The 13,338-nt window shown below is 40.1% G+C and overlaps 1 protein-coding gene across 1 annotated transcript in view; it reads right to left on the bottom strand.

The window, feature by feature from the left end:
* Positions 1-12,775, bottom strand: part of LOC149782901 (b(0,+)-type amino acid transporter 1-like) — a 204,435-nt gene extending 191,660 nt beyond the window's left edge. Inside the window, exon 1 of the mRNA XM_089934449.1 lies at positions 12,652-12,775. Coding sequence (XP_089790575.1) covers positions 12,652-12,691 — 40 coding nt within the window. The 5' untranslated portion in view covers positions 12,692-12,775. The remainder of the gene's footprint in view (positions 1-12,651) is intronic.
* Between the last annotated feature and the right edge of the window lie 563 nt (positions 12,776-13,338).

The raw sequence follows: 13,338 nt of genomic DNA, 5'->3' as shown, positions 1-13,338 counted from the left end.
ACAGTGTGTAATGTTCTTACAGTCTATACATGAGGTATTGTCACACAAGTGTCCTCCCGGAATGACCTTTCAGGAATGTCCATGACAGTCCTGTCCTGAAGCGAGTGGTTGTTGTCGGTGACGGATTCTTCTGGCACTGTCACTAACACAGGTTGAAAAGTAACTTTTTTCCTTGAACAACTCTCGTGCATACTGGGCCACTTCTTGGGTCCAAGCCTCAAACCCCCCCTTGTTCCAGTCACGAACATCTGTCCAATTGGGGTGTAAGTCACAAGCTACACACACATCGTCATGCACGTTTTCGTGACCATTTAAGGTCCTTGAGGTGGTAAGTACTGATCGTAAAGAGTCCACAAGGAATCGGCTGGTAAACGAAATCCCAGAAAACAAGTCACTAAGACACACACCATTTGTCGTCCCAAATTGAATGGATACAGTTCTTGTAATAATCGATGGTAATGATCCACGGTTTGAATATGGTCCTTGAGTTCCTTCCACGGAATCTGTTCAATCACTTGTGACATAAGCCGTGGCATGGATTCTTGATTTTATAGTCTCTTTATTTCGGAAGCAATAAAGGTACTTTCTAACTAGACATCTTCGTTCTCCATTAGGGAATCTAAATCTTGCATACTGTAACCTACACTTCAGAGTTTGTCTACATGTTTCGTCTTCCGCTAAGCAGATTCCACGTAAAATATGTTGGTAATCCTTTAACTCATCTTCCTCAATACGTTGCTCTAGGTGAATCTCGAAGTAACCAAAATTATGAACATTTAGTTCATTCACTAACAAAGTGATGAACAAGGTCTGACCACTGAAACAATTTCTGACGAATCAGTCCTCTTATACTATTCAGGTACCAGTGGTTAAAGATCTGGTGACGTAACGGATGCAATTGTTCTTTACGTTTAACTTGTATTTTGACCAACTCTCGGTAAATGCGTTCTCTCAACTCCACAGGCAAAGCACGAATGTTCTCTTGTAAAGTATCCATGATAGGTCATACTAAATCCTCTTTCTGACACAAGAAATGTACCGTTTGCACAGACATGGTTTTACTTCAGTGTCGAATTTAAATCGTTTAGTCACTAATTTACACATTACAATTCGTTCAGAAGTTTCCTCTTTCACTAAGTTGACATTGCGTAAAAGATGTTGGTAATTCGTTAACTCTTCCTCTGGAATTCGATGCAGTAAGTTTACAATGTAGTGGATACAATCATCAATAGCAAACCAATCCTTTTTAAAACTAGGGGACCGTTGATCAATGTCTGTCCAATGGAACACTTTCAACTGGATCAGTCCTTGTATAGCATTCAGGTACCAGTGATTTAAAAATTGGTGATGTAACGGATGCAATTGTTCTTTACGTTTGACTTGTATTTTGACCAGCTCTCGGTAAATGCATTCTCTCAACTCCACAGGCAAAGCACGAATGTTCTCTTGTAAAGTATCCATGATAGGTCATACTAAATCCTCTTTCTGACACAAGAAATGTACCGTTTGCACAGACATGGTTTTACTTCAGTGTCGAATTTAAATCGTTTAGTCACTAATTTACACATTACAATTCGTTCAGAAGTTTCCTCTTTCACTAAGTTGACATTGCGTAAAAGATGTTGGTAATTCGTTAACTCTTCCTCTGGAATTCGATGCAGTAAGTTTACAATGTAGTGGATACAATCATCAATAGCAAACCAATCCTTTTTAAAACTAGGGGACCGTTGATCAATGTCTGTCCAATGGAACACTTTCAACTGGATCAGTCCTTGTATAGCATTCAGGTACCAGTGATTTAAAAATTGGTGATGTAACGGATGCAATTGTTCTTTACGTTTGACTTGTATTTTGACCAGCTCTCGGTAAATGCATTCTCTCAACTCCACAGGCAAAGCACGAATGTTCTCTTGTAAAGTATCCATGATAGGTCATACTAAATCCTCTTTCTGACACAAGAAATGTACCGTTTGCACAGACATGGTTTTACTTCAGTGTCGAATTTAAATCGTTTAGTCACTAATTTACACATTACAATTCGTTCAGAAGTTTCCTCTTTCACTAAGTTGACATTGCGTAAAAGATGTTGGTAATTCGTTAACTCTTCCTCTGGAATTCGATGCAGTAAGTTTACAATGTAGTGGATACAATCATCAATAGCAAACCAATCCTTTTTAAAACTAGGGGACCGTTGATCAATGTCTGTCCAATGGAACACTTTCAACTGGATCAGTCCTTGTATAGCATTCAGGTACCAGTGATTTAAAAATTGGTGATGTAACGGATGCAATTGTTCTTTACGTTTGACTTGTATTTTGACCAGCTCTCGGTAAATGCATTCTCTCAACTCCACAGGCAAAGCACGAATGTTCTCTTGTAAAGTATCCATTGAAATATATTGTCCTACTAAGGGTAAGTAATGACAACTGGGAGACCATCGAGCATGTTCAAGATAGGCTGAATCTTGCGGTTCCCAGTGGTGAAGTGACACACCGCAACTGAAGCACTTGACTTTATCCCCTTCGCCAAAGTAGAAAAATCCGGCTCTGGCTAATTCTTCGGGGGTCGGTCCTCCCAGATACGTAGGCCATTTTCCTTTGAACGATTGAAAACGATTTTCAAAGTTGCAGTATTCCGACAAACGCACAGGGAACGAATATTCGTCTTTTACAGATTCGTTTCGATCAGGGCTCGGTGACATGGACAGGAGTTTGCTCAGGGCTGGATAACATCCGTAGGGAGGTAGACGTGAAGGTGGACATTCACCTTTGAAACGAAACCCAGTAAAGTGTCCAAGAGGACAAGCGGCATCGCTTTCGCATCCCTCAGGTTTGACACGCATAGCATCACTTTCCATGATAGGGGTAGTGAGAACAAAGTTCCCATGATGCTTTACGGCATAGCTAAGGTCACAGCGTACAGCATCGTTCCTATCGCAAGGCTCACAATCGCATTCCACTTCAGAAGCCAAAAACTTGAATTGTGCCCTTCTGAACTTGTTTTGTGTTTGTCTGAAAGTATTCATCTTGTTCGCTTGGTCTTGGTAGTCACAATGAACTATCGATCTTGCCTAGGGTTCCTTTTTATATACAGACCAATACCGACGTGTCCATATGGTAAGGTGAAATGATTGGAAGTCGCACTCGCTTCTGGTACACGGTTTGATAGACTTTTTCTAAGGGTCGACTGACGATGTGGTGAGTGGGTAAACGTACAATGGCCTACGTATCTTCTCTAGACTGCAAAGCTTCTTTCAATACGCCAAAGTTCACCACTCGACTGGTACGATAATTCAGAATCAATCCTTTCACTTTACACTTGGTGTGCACTTCTCCTTGTGGGTCCCGGTATTCGTAGCCGTAATGTTTTGGACCGCCACTGACGAAACTTAGAATCTTGTCGTCGGGGTGCTCGTCTGTCCAGGCTCCAAACGGTCTCCTTCGATGTCAGGGTGCTGTTGACTCGGGTGATGGATGTAAATGCAACTGTCCGTGTCAAAGTACAGGACACGTTCCCCTAACAGTTCTAAAGCTTCGTACAATTTTAAGCGAGCATGAGCTGTCACGTAAGCCGCAATGATGACATTTCCAAAGGGGTCGTCTTGTACAAAGTCCAGATCTTCTTCGTAATGGAGCAAAATCAAATCCTCGCGAACGACGTCCACGTGTTTCATGAATTTGGTTTTGTCGTGAATCATTTGGAAGTAGCGGGAAGGTTCTGTCAAATATTCCGTCTTGGGTAAACACGGTCGTTGTGCCATTTTACCCCACAAGCAATTTAACATCACTTTGGCAAACGATCGCCTGCCTTCGTTTTTCTCGATGTGATCTAAAGTAATGCCTTCTTGTGCCCGGTATTTCTCTATGAATGTCTTTTGGTCTTCGGGAGTGTGACACCAGGAAGGATAGCCACGTGTTTCGTGCTTCAGTTTCAAAAAGGCATCCACGTAGTCTGCGAAAATGCCTTTCTGACTGGGGTCACCTTTGTGGTATTGTTCTGTCTTGGGAAAGTGGTAAAGTTCGTACATTTCTAACAGTTGGTATCCTATGTCCAGAGCTTTGAACAATTCTACGCTGACCCACGTCCCCGTCAAGGCCTGTTCTTCCTGCGTGTGCTGACTAGGCTGGTCTTGGTTGCACGTTTCGGCCCAGGTACGGCACAAAGGAAACATCAGTTTGCCATGACAATGGTGAGGTAAGACGGGATGGTACAGGTTCTTGGGAGGCAAAACTTTGCACTTGATCAAGCCTTCGTATCGACGAATGTTTTTCAGGTCGATGTGTTCCGTTAACAATTGTGTGTGCCCTGCAGGAAAGCGACAATATTTGCACATGTAGGGATACAGCGAACACACGTCCAAGTATTTGATTTCTTCTCCTTTCTCTTCGTCGGCTTGGTACAGCAAACAGGTGACATTGATCCTTCCTCCGTACAAACTATCCCTCGGGTTCATGAGGTCCATGAACTGATAACTTTCCACGAGGCGTTTAAACTCGGGATCGGTTTTCAAACGGTGATCGTACTCGTGTTCCCACATTTCCACCACTTGGGATCCTTTCTGTTCTAACTTTAGGCGTCGCTGACAAGTGGCCTGGTACAAGTCTTCCATGGTTCGTTGTAAAAACTGATTTTTAGCGCCGCGGTCAGGGTAACAGACGGGACATCCGTGAAATAAGCAACCGTTAAACTCGTACACGATCTTCGGGTTTTCTAAGTCCCAGCCATCGACCGAATGCGTTCCGATGGTCTTTTCACCCCCTACGTTGCGGGCATGCTGAATCCACTTGTCTTCCTTGTCGCACAAGTAATGTAACCAGCGTAGGGATTTGACCGAGTATTGACGTTTGACATATTTGGTCGTTTGAGGACTGATGACAGCCACGGTGTTTTCAGGCATGAATCGTTGGCGGTACACTAAGGAACACGCTTTGGCAATGGTGCAAGCTTCTTTCACTGGATCGACCCCTCCGTGTTCCATGAACAGTTCTCGAAATTTTCCACAGCAACGCTGTAAAATGTCCACGTCGGAACGACAATACTTTAGCATTTCTTCCTGAAAGTCGAAAGGGTCCGAGGCGTGAGCCTTGTACCAAGCGTAGAAAGCGTCTCGTTGTTCGGTACTCATGTTGTCAGGGTCGTAATAGTGAGCCTCAGGCAAATGCGGTAGAACGGTGTGTTGATTGGCTTCCGTATTGAAGAAGTGAGGAAAGTACCCTTTAGCCATTTCTGTCATTCCAAACGTTTTAGGCATTCGACTCATAGACATGGCCAAGTAACTCATCGAATCTTTAAACTGTACTTCTCCCACTTGCATGAAAATGATTTTGGCTCCATTTAAAGTGACTTTAGGACGCTCGGTGCCTTGTTCCGTATAGTATCTGAGAAGAAACTGTCCATCGTATCCGGAGAAATTGTGAGCCATCACCGTGGCATGACGATGACAATCTCCGTAACGTTCGATGCCCTCTTGGCTCCACGTCTTGTCGATAGGGTCTAAGACCCATTGTGCGAAATCGGCTAGCGTGTTCGGTCCCCGAAAGATTTTTTCACGTCCTCCAGGAATCTTGCTGCAGTGAGGGCAATGACTCACGATAGGTTCTTGAATGCACGTCTCGCACGCATGATGAGCCACGCAGAAATTAGGAATATGAATGCCGGTCTCTTGCATGCATTCGAAATCGAAAAAGATGAAATTGCCTTTCTTCTTCTTGTGACCATCGTCTTTCTCTGGTTGGGTTTGGTATTTTTGCACGTAGCATTGGTGTTCCAAGTCCACGATGTGGTGACAAATGTGGCATTTTTTCTTTCCTGAACATACGTGTGCCTTGGTACTGTTGGTACGTATGCCTTGTCCACACGCGGGGCACAATCTCAGGAGCTGACAAGCGCATTTCTTCTGTGAACCTTGTGCTTTCAAATGTTGTTGGTAACAGGCAGGGCTGACAAACGTGCTCAGACAAGCAGGACAGTGCACTGGTTCTTGCCCTTCGCCCAGACAGGGTGGAGAGGCCAAACATCCTGAGCATTTCGATTCACAATGCTTGTGTTGCTCTCGATTGTTATAGCCATAGTCACATTTCTCACAGTAAGAACCGTATCCCAGGAATCCGGTGATACCGGTAATGGTATCGAAATGGTCATCGTGATGATAGAGGTGAATGTATTTTCCGTCCTTAAAGTCTTGGCCTCGAAACAACAGAGGTCCGCGCTCTTCTTGAGGGTGTACTTTCAAGGTGTAGCGTGGAGCTAGGACATCTTGCAATTTTTGCATCTTAGGAATGTCACAGGGTTTGTCTTTGGACAGTCCGGCTTGTTGTAACAGGAGTTCTGCTTCATTTCGTTGTTTGGCTCGGTCCGATTGTTGAATAGTTTTCCAGGCTCTTTTCCATTCTACCGTGTCGTTCTTGTTGGCATAGGTTCGTCCCACCACGATGGCTCGGGCTAAGCACATCTGGTCTTGAGGGTTGTGAATTTGGACGAGGCTACGCTTAATGCTGCGAAGCTCGTTCACCAATAACATGTTTTTGCGTCCAGTCCCTTGAGGAGGAGAGACGTGGGTCATGTCCAGTGTGGCTTTTCCATCGGTGATGTCAAACTGGTCATTGGATTGTTGTACGTGTTGAATTTTGTCCATGACTTTGGAAGCAGTCAATTCTGTAGGGGTGCTAAACTCGATCCAAACAGGGGATTTCAAGCCGTCGTGTTGTATGGAAAGTCTCAAGTGATCGTCTTCTTTGGGTTGACATTGTCGCTTGAGTGTGGTGAGCAAAGAATCCCACACCCCGGTGATGAACCCTTCTACTTTCTCTAACGGTACTTCGGACTTGAAATCTTTAAACTTCACCGTGTATTTGTAAGCCGTGGTTCTAAATTTTCTAGAGGAGCGCTTTTCTGTCTCTCGAATGGAATAGTATTTTTCAGGGTTAACTAAGGGTGGTGAACTTTGTTTAGATGGTTTGGATTCTGGTTCACTCATGTCCTCTTCAAAATCACTGGCATGAATTTGTGCCAAGACTTCAGCTCTGGTACGAGGCGATAGATCACGTTTCTGCCTCTTACTTTCTTCGTCTTTCTTCTCAAATGAATTGGATCGTTTCATCTTGAGTGAAAAACATCAAATGACTAAAGTTTAAACACCATGGGCTACTTTATAGTCATGGCAGAGCAGCGTATATAAAGGGTAAGTGTCTTGTCCTTTCACTATTCATTTCACTCTCAAACCGAGATCAACGATGGAAGAGACTAGACAGATCGAACGTTTCATCAGAGCTTTGCGAGGGGTCATCCGAAAATTCTCTTCAGACCAGCCGACGGACTACTCTCCTTCCTTGCGAGATAAAAGTGAAGATACTTGCTATATCTGTCAGAAGAAAGGGCATTGGTCTTCAGAGTGTCCAGACCGTTAAAAAAGAAAAAAAAGGGGCTAGAAAAGACAAAAGTCAAGATACCTGTTATTATTGTCAAGAAAAAGGACATTGGTCTCCAGATTGCCCAAAAAAGAAACAAGAGGTGTCAGAAGAGAGGGATTCTTCAGAGGAAGAAGACGAGGAAGAAAGCAGACAGGTGAAGAAAAAGAAACAGGAGAAGAAAAGAAGAAGGGAAGAAAGTGAGGAGGAAGAGAAGGAAAAGAGTGTCATGGTGAAGAAATTCAAAAAACAGAGAGAGTGAGAAAATGAGACAGAAGAAGTCTAAACCTTTTAAGGTGCTCTGTTGTGAATTGGATTGTTAATATTTATAAAAGAATAAATTAAGTATTAAAAGGTAAGTATCTTTGGGTTTTGATTTTGAAATAAGAACGTACACTCACACACTCATACACACGTACTATAGGGTAAAATGGTTCTTTTTTTAGTTATTGGCAATTGAAAGTCTATCTCTTTTCGAGAGACGTGGGTGGCCCTGAAAAGGGCCTTTGGTTTTTGGTGTAGGGGTGAGTTTAAGCAATCAACTTTAACTGTCTTAAGCCTTTGCCACGGCCAAGGCCTACTTCTGGACTGGGTATTGTTGATGATGATGATGATGATTTGGTTGAAATCACTAAGGGTGGTACGGTAGGCTTAGTCACAGGGTTGGAGTGTTTAGCTCGGGAAGGTCGTATTCTCTTCGGTCGTGATAAAGAAGTCTGATACATTTGTTTCAGACTTCTTAACTCCGCTAAAATGTCTAACAGTACCGTGACCGTTTGATTTTCACACCTTTGTTTCTTTGCTGCTGCTTCTTCTTGTTTTTTTCTTACCTCTTCTTCTTGCTGTTGTTGCTGTAGGAGAAAAGCTTGTTCCGCTTCCTTATGCTGTTGTATAAATTTCTCCAATTCTTCTTTCTGTCTCTGTCTAAAATTCTCCACGTGCGGTAATGAAGAAGGTAACGAAGGTTCTGGAACAAATTCTTGCGAGGTAAGAATATCCACAAAATCCCAATTTACCTCTTCTGAAAGTAAGTCCGGGTTCCCTTGGGCGGTCTCCACTGCTGGTGCACCCCAATTGATCGTTTTCTGAGTTTCCGTCATGTTGAATAACTGTCGCATGAATTGGCTGTGCACTGGCGCAAGCGAATCTATATAGACCACGTGACGTCACAGACTGCAGTCTTCTGATTGGACGTGGGGTGACTGAATTTTGTAACGCTTGTTTGGATTGGTCAATGAACTCAATCCGTTTCAATCCTTCCTCTACCTATAAATAAGCGCAGTTCACTGCATTTATTCACCTGTTCTTGGCGCGTCAGCATGTGGACTGACGTTGAATCTTCCACTCTTGTGTCAACAATGATGTTCAGGACGGACATACCGATGTATGTCCGATCCGAATGGACAGTTGTCCATAGGACTGCCACCAGCCTATGGATACGTAGAATTTACGTGGAGAGGCAAGGATGCCTCAAAAGAGTGCTAGTGTATGGTCCTACCATTAGACGAAGCCTAAGGACAAGAAGAAGAAGTCACAGATGCCCTTTATGTTAAGGGCATATATAAAACCAAAGGCCCTTTTCAGGGCCACCCACATCTCTCGAAAAGAGATAGACTTTCAATTGCCTATCCCATTTTTTAAATTTTTTTTTATTTTTTAAAAAAACAAATAAATAGAGACCCATCAGGTCGGGACCCTATTAAAATAGGGTCCCGACCCTGTTCCATTTCCCCTTGACGCTCAACAGTCCCATACTCCCATGTTCAATTCCCCTTGACGCTATATTGTCCCAGGGTTTTTCGTCCATGTTAAATTTACATAGACGCTATATTGTCCCAGGGTGGTTAATGTTAAATTTCCATATACGCTATATTGTCCCAGGGGTGTTTTTAATGGTAAGTCCCATTGACGCTGCGGTATCCCCATTCGCTACTTATGCCGGAAAAATAATGTTTTTTTGGTAAAAGATGAATTCCATTTTGATTTGATTGTGTTCGTCCAATTTTGTTACCATTTAAGAATGAAATACTTTAATGAAGTTTATTATCTCTATCCGTCTGAAGAAAAATTTGTATCCCTAACGAGTCATAACAATATATGAATTATAAGCAATCTTTCTTACCAATTTGGCGTTTCATCTTAACGAATATTTTTTTAACTCAAACGAATGGTGAATAATATACTTAGAGGTAGCAACATCTTTATAATAGCATGCGCTGGTATAGGAAATTATATATGTATACTCATGATAAACACCATCTATAGTTTCTCTACACCATGGCGCACATGATATTTATTTGCACTGTATTATTATGATTATTATTATTATTATTATTATTATTATTATTATTATTTTACATGAGAACTACATGTAAGGCTGGTTGATTTAATATATATATATATAATCAGAAAGTTCTTTTTATTCCAGATAGTATTACTACTTCTAATACTACTACGACTAATAAAGTCCAACGTTACGATAATGCGTAGTTTTTCTATCTTGCCCCCTGCCCCCCCCCCCCCCTTCTCCATAGCTACGATGTTAATGTGTCTGTAAAGATAGCACAAAGGATACCAATCTTAAAAAGGCCAAAGATACACTTGTAAGTGCGTTATTCAGTTAAAGTGATATTGGAGTAAATAATGATGGATTCAAGCCCCAGACAGCTAAGATTTTTTTATGAAACTATTGCAATACCCCAACGTTGTATGGTTGTGAAACTTTATCCAACCCTAGCTTTCAGAATATACTTGCATTAGAGAGAGGCCATGGATTTCGTTCTAAGCATATACAAGGTGTCTTGCGATAGACACGGACTGAAGTTTCATCAAGCCTATTAGGTACTTTACCAGTTCAATCTTAGATTGATATAAAAATGAGTTATAGCAACTTTTCAGGCTGCTACTATTTATTATGCACAAGAATCATTTCTTCTTCGTCTTATTGGCTATTATGTTCCAAGATTACAAGTTAAACGAACTGGTTTTATTCGAGAAATGTATAAACTGCTGGATAAGTTTAATCCAAAAGACGTGACAGAGTCATACATTCTTCAAGGTCGATTCCAGGTTAATAATATCTGAATTGAAAAGTTTATTAAATTCCAAATCCATTTCAATTATTTATATTATGGCAATGAATAACCATTCCATTATTTTTAAATGAATTTAGCAATAAACTCATTTAAAAATTTGGTAATAAGTCTAATGTGTTTACATCTAAAGCTACATTGTGTTCGCGTAGATGGTAATCCCACGGCCATAATGTCATGGGGAAAAGAAATATGTTGAAAAGTAATTATGATCTGCAGGAATGCCCATTTAATCTTCCCCAATTCGAATGGAAAATTTCACCATATATGCATTTTTTATGTATGATTGTTTCTAAATGTTGTTTTTTCTTACCTTTATTTTCTGTACTTTCTATTTTTTTCTCTATTCTCTATGTTATTAATTCTACTTTTGTAACATACGGAATGTATGAATGAATTAATGAATGAATGAAATAGATTTATAAATTATGATCTTCAATCTAAAATGTAACAGTGGCTCCGAACCTAGTGTGCATGACTTTCGACCGAAAACATGCGAGTTAGAACCGTTATGTATATTTAATTTGCTTTGTTTGTCATTTAGTTTTATTTTATATCATTATATGGTATTGTAATGTAACAATGTATTCTGGACTTGACCTTGTCCAAAATTTAGTTCATTTCTGCTTGACACAAATTGTTTTTATTTTAATTACTGTAAACAACTAATACAAAGATAAATTATTCTCTACGTGTATGGGTTTAAAATCAGTATTATTATTAATAGAAGAAGTAAATATGTTTATTTGGGTCTAGGTTTTAGAATTTCCTAAGTGAATTATATGTAATCCAGGTTATTCTTTTGCAAATATCAAGATCATTCTAAAAGGTTATTTTCTATTAGGTAATGGGTTTTTTTATATACAGAAAATGCTAATTGTAACCTGCGGTCAAGTAGAGAATTATATATAGTGTAACTAAGAGGATTTATGAGTTGCCTTAAGATCCAGCACCTTGAAATTATATTTATGTTGTGTCCAGTATTTGGGCTGAAATTTTCTTTCTTCAAATTACTGAATTCAAGTGCCTATTTTCTCTGGAAATACAGAAGTTCTCCGATACAATTCTTGGAATGAGACATTCACTGGAATTTATTGTGTATTCAAACCTTGAACTATATTTATGTGATTCAACAAATGACTGTTGGCACATCAACAATCTAGGAGCTACAACAGACATGTCATCGCCTTCAGCTTTTGGATTTATTGGGGACTTTTGCTGAATTGTACTCAAGACCTTTAATTACTTGGGTTTGTGTCTGTAATTCTTGGATTAATTTGGGATTTAATTCGCAATACCATAAGTTTTTTTTTTTTCATTTTTACTTTTGCATTCTAGGAAAATAATTTCTTACATTTTTACAAAGCTTGTTCTCTTTCACTCTTTTCTGTTACTTATTTTAAGAGCACAGACTCGTAAAATAATTTTACCATCGGACGACCCTGGATCAGCTACCATGTCTTGTCATTGGGCAGGGTACATGACACAAATCGACTCGGTACTGAATACCCGTTTTGTGTTGCTGCGCCGTAATGTACCAAAACGAATCGGTACGATTGTGTCTGAAGTTGTATAATTTTGTACGCATTGTCGCAGTCATATATGTATGGTCCTTGTATATTTTCTCTAATCACTCCCATATTTATGTGATGACAGGGTGTGTTCTTGTATGAATGCATAACCTAACTATAACACGTTAATCTTAATTGTATTACCTCGGTATAGGACAGCCCGAATTGGCGGCCTCTATGTGTCAATTGAAAAGGTATTCAGCTACCATTTCCTTTGTCGCGATAGAGTTAAGAAAGTGTTTAAAAGTGCAGTTGACACCAACGAACACAAAAGCAATAAATCTGGATCTGGGGGTAGGGGGCTAAGAAAAATCAGTTTAGAAAATGAAAAATGAAGGTGCTTGAGAGCATGCACAGCACCGGAAACAAGCGAGGTCTTTTTACGTAAAAGTATTTTAAATGATTGGAATAAGAGCTTTCACACTGTTTGAGCGACTTAGTACCTGTAACGATCGTTCAATTCCAAACTAAGAAATTTTATCACGGCACAAAATGTGGCAGAAGATCAGGTGATGCATAAAGAGTGATTTATTTTATTTATACCTTTGGAAGGGGGATTAGTTAGAAAAAATCATGACTTACCTGCCATAATATGTAGGACTGACAACGGCTCGTGTAACATACACAGTCCGCCTTAACTTGTGTAAAAAATTCTCAGGTTGAATGGGAGTTATGCATATTGTGTGAGCTCCCTATAAAATAACACACCTGCTACTGTATGCCTACACGACAATAATTCATGCAACCAGCACGTTCCGCCTTAGCTCGAAGTTTACGCATGAAAGATCTGGTTCAAATACAGTTCCGTCAAGTTTTTCAGATATTGTAGTTGACTTTTAAAAAATTCAGAAACTTAGTTGTAAATTACATATTGTTTTATGTATAGTTTGATGTTAGAGTATAATACGGTAACATAACAGGTTCTGAAAAGAATCACATAGAGCAACTGTTTCATTTACCGGTTTATTAGTAAGTTACATTATATACACTCGTCTATCCATGCATTGCATTAAAGAAAACGTAAGTTTCTCTAATTCGCTGTTGAAATAGAATTAGACAACAAAAACAATAATCACTATCTCACATGTATAATCGTAGAATTCCGAAAGAGAATTAACTTGTTAAATGGGTACTGCATTAACCAGGTCAATTTCTGTGTGTATTGTATTGAGCAAAAATTTAAGTCTTTATGTTGAATGTGTTTGTGACTTTTTTCTGTACAATTTAAAACAAATTGATCTATTGAATCTCGAGTTGTTGTATGTATTT

This window comes from Sinohyriopsis cumingii, chromosome 15 (genome assembly GCF_028554795.1).
Source record: "Sinohyriopsis cumingii isolate HCF-2022 chromosome 15, ASM2855479v2, whole genome shotgun sequence".
NCBI lineage: Eukaryota > Metazoa > Mollusca > Bivalvia > Unionida > Unionidae > Sinohyriopsis > Sinohyriopsis cumingii.
This window is presented reverse-complemented; position numbering and strand designations above follow the sequence as displayed.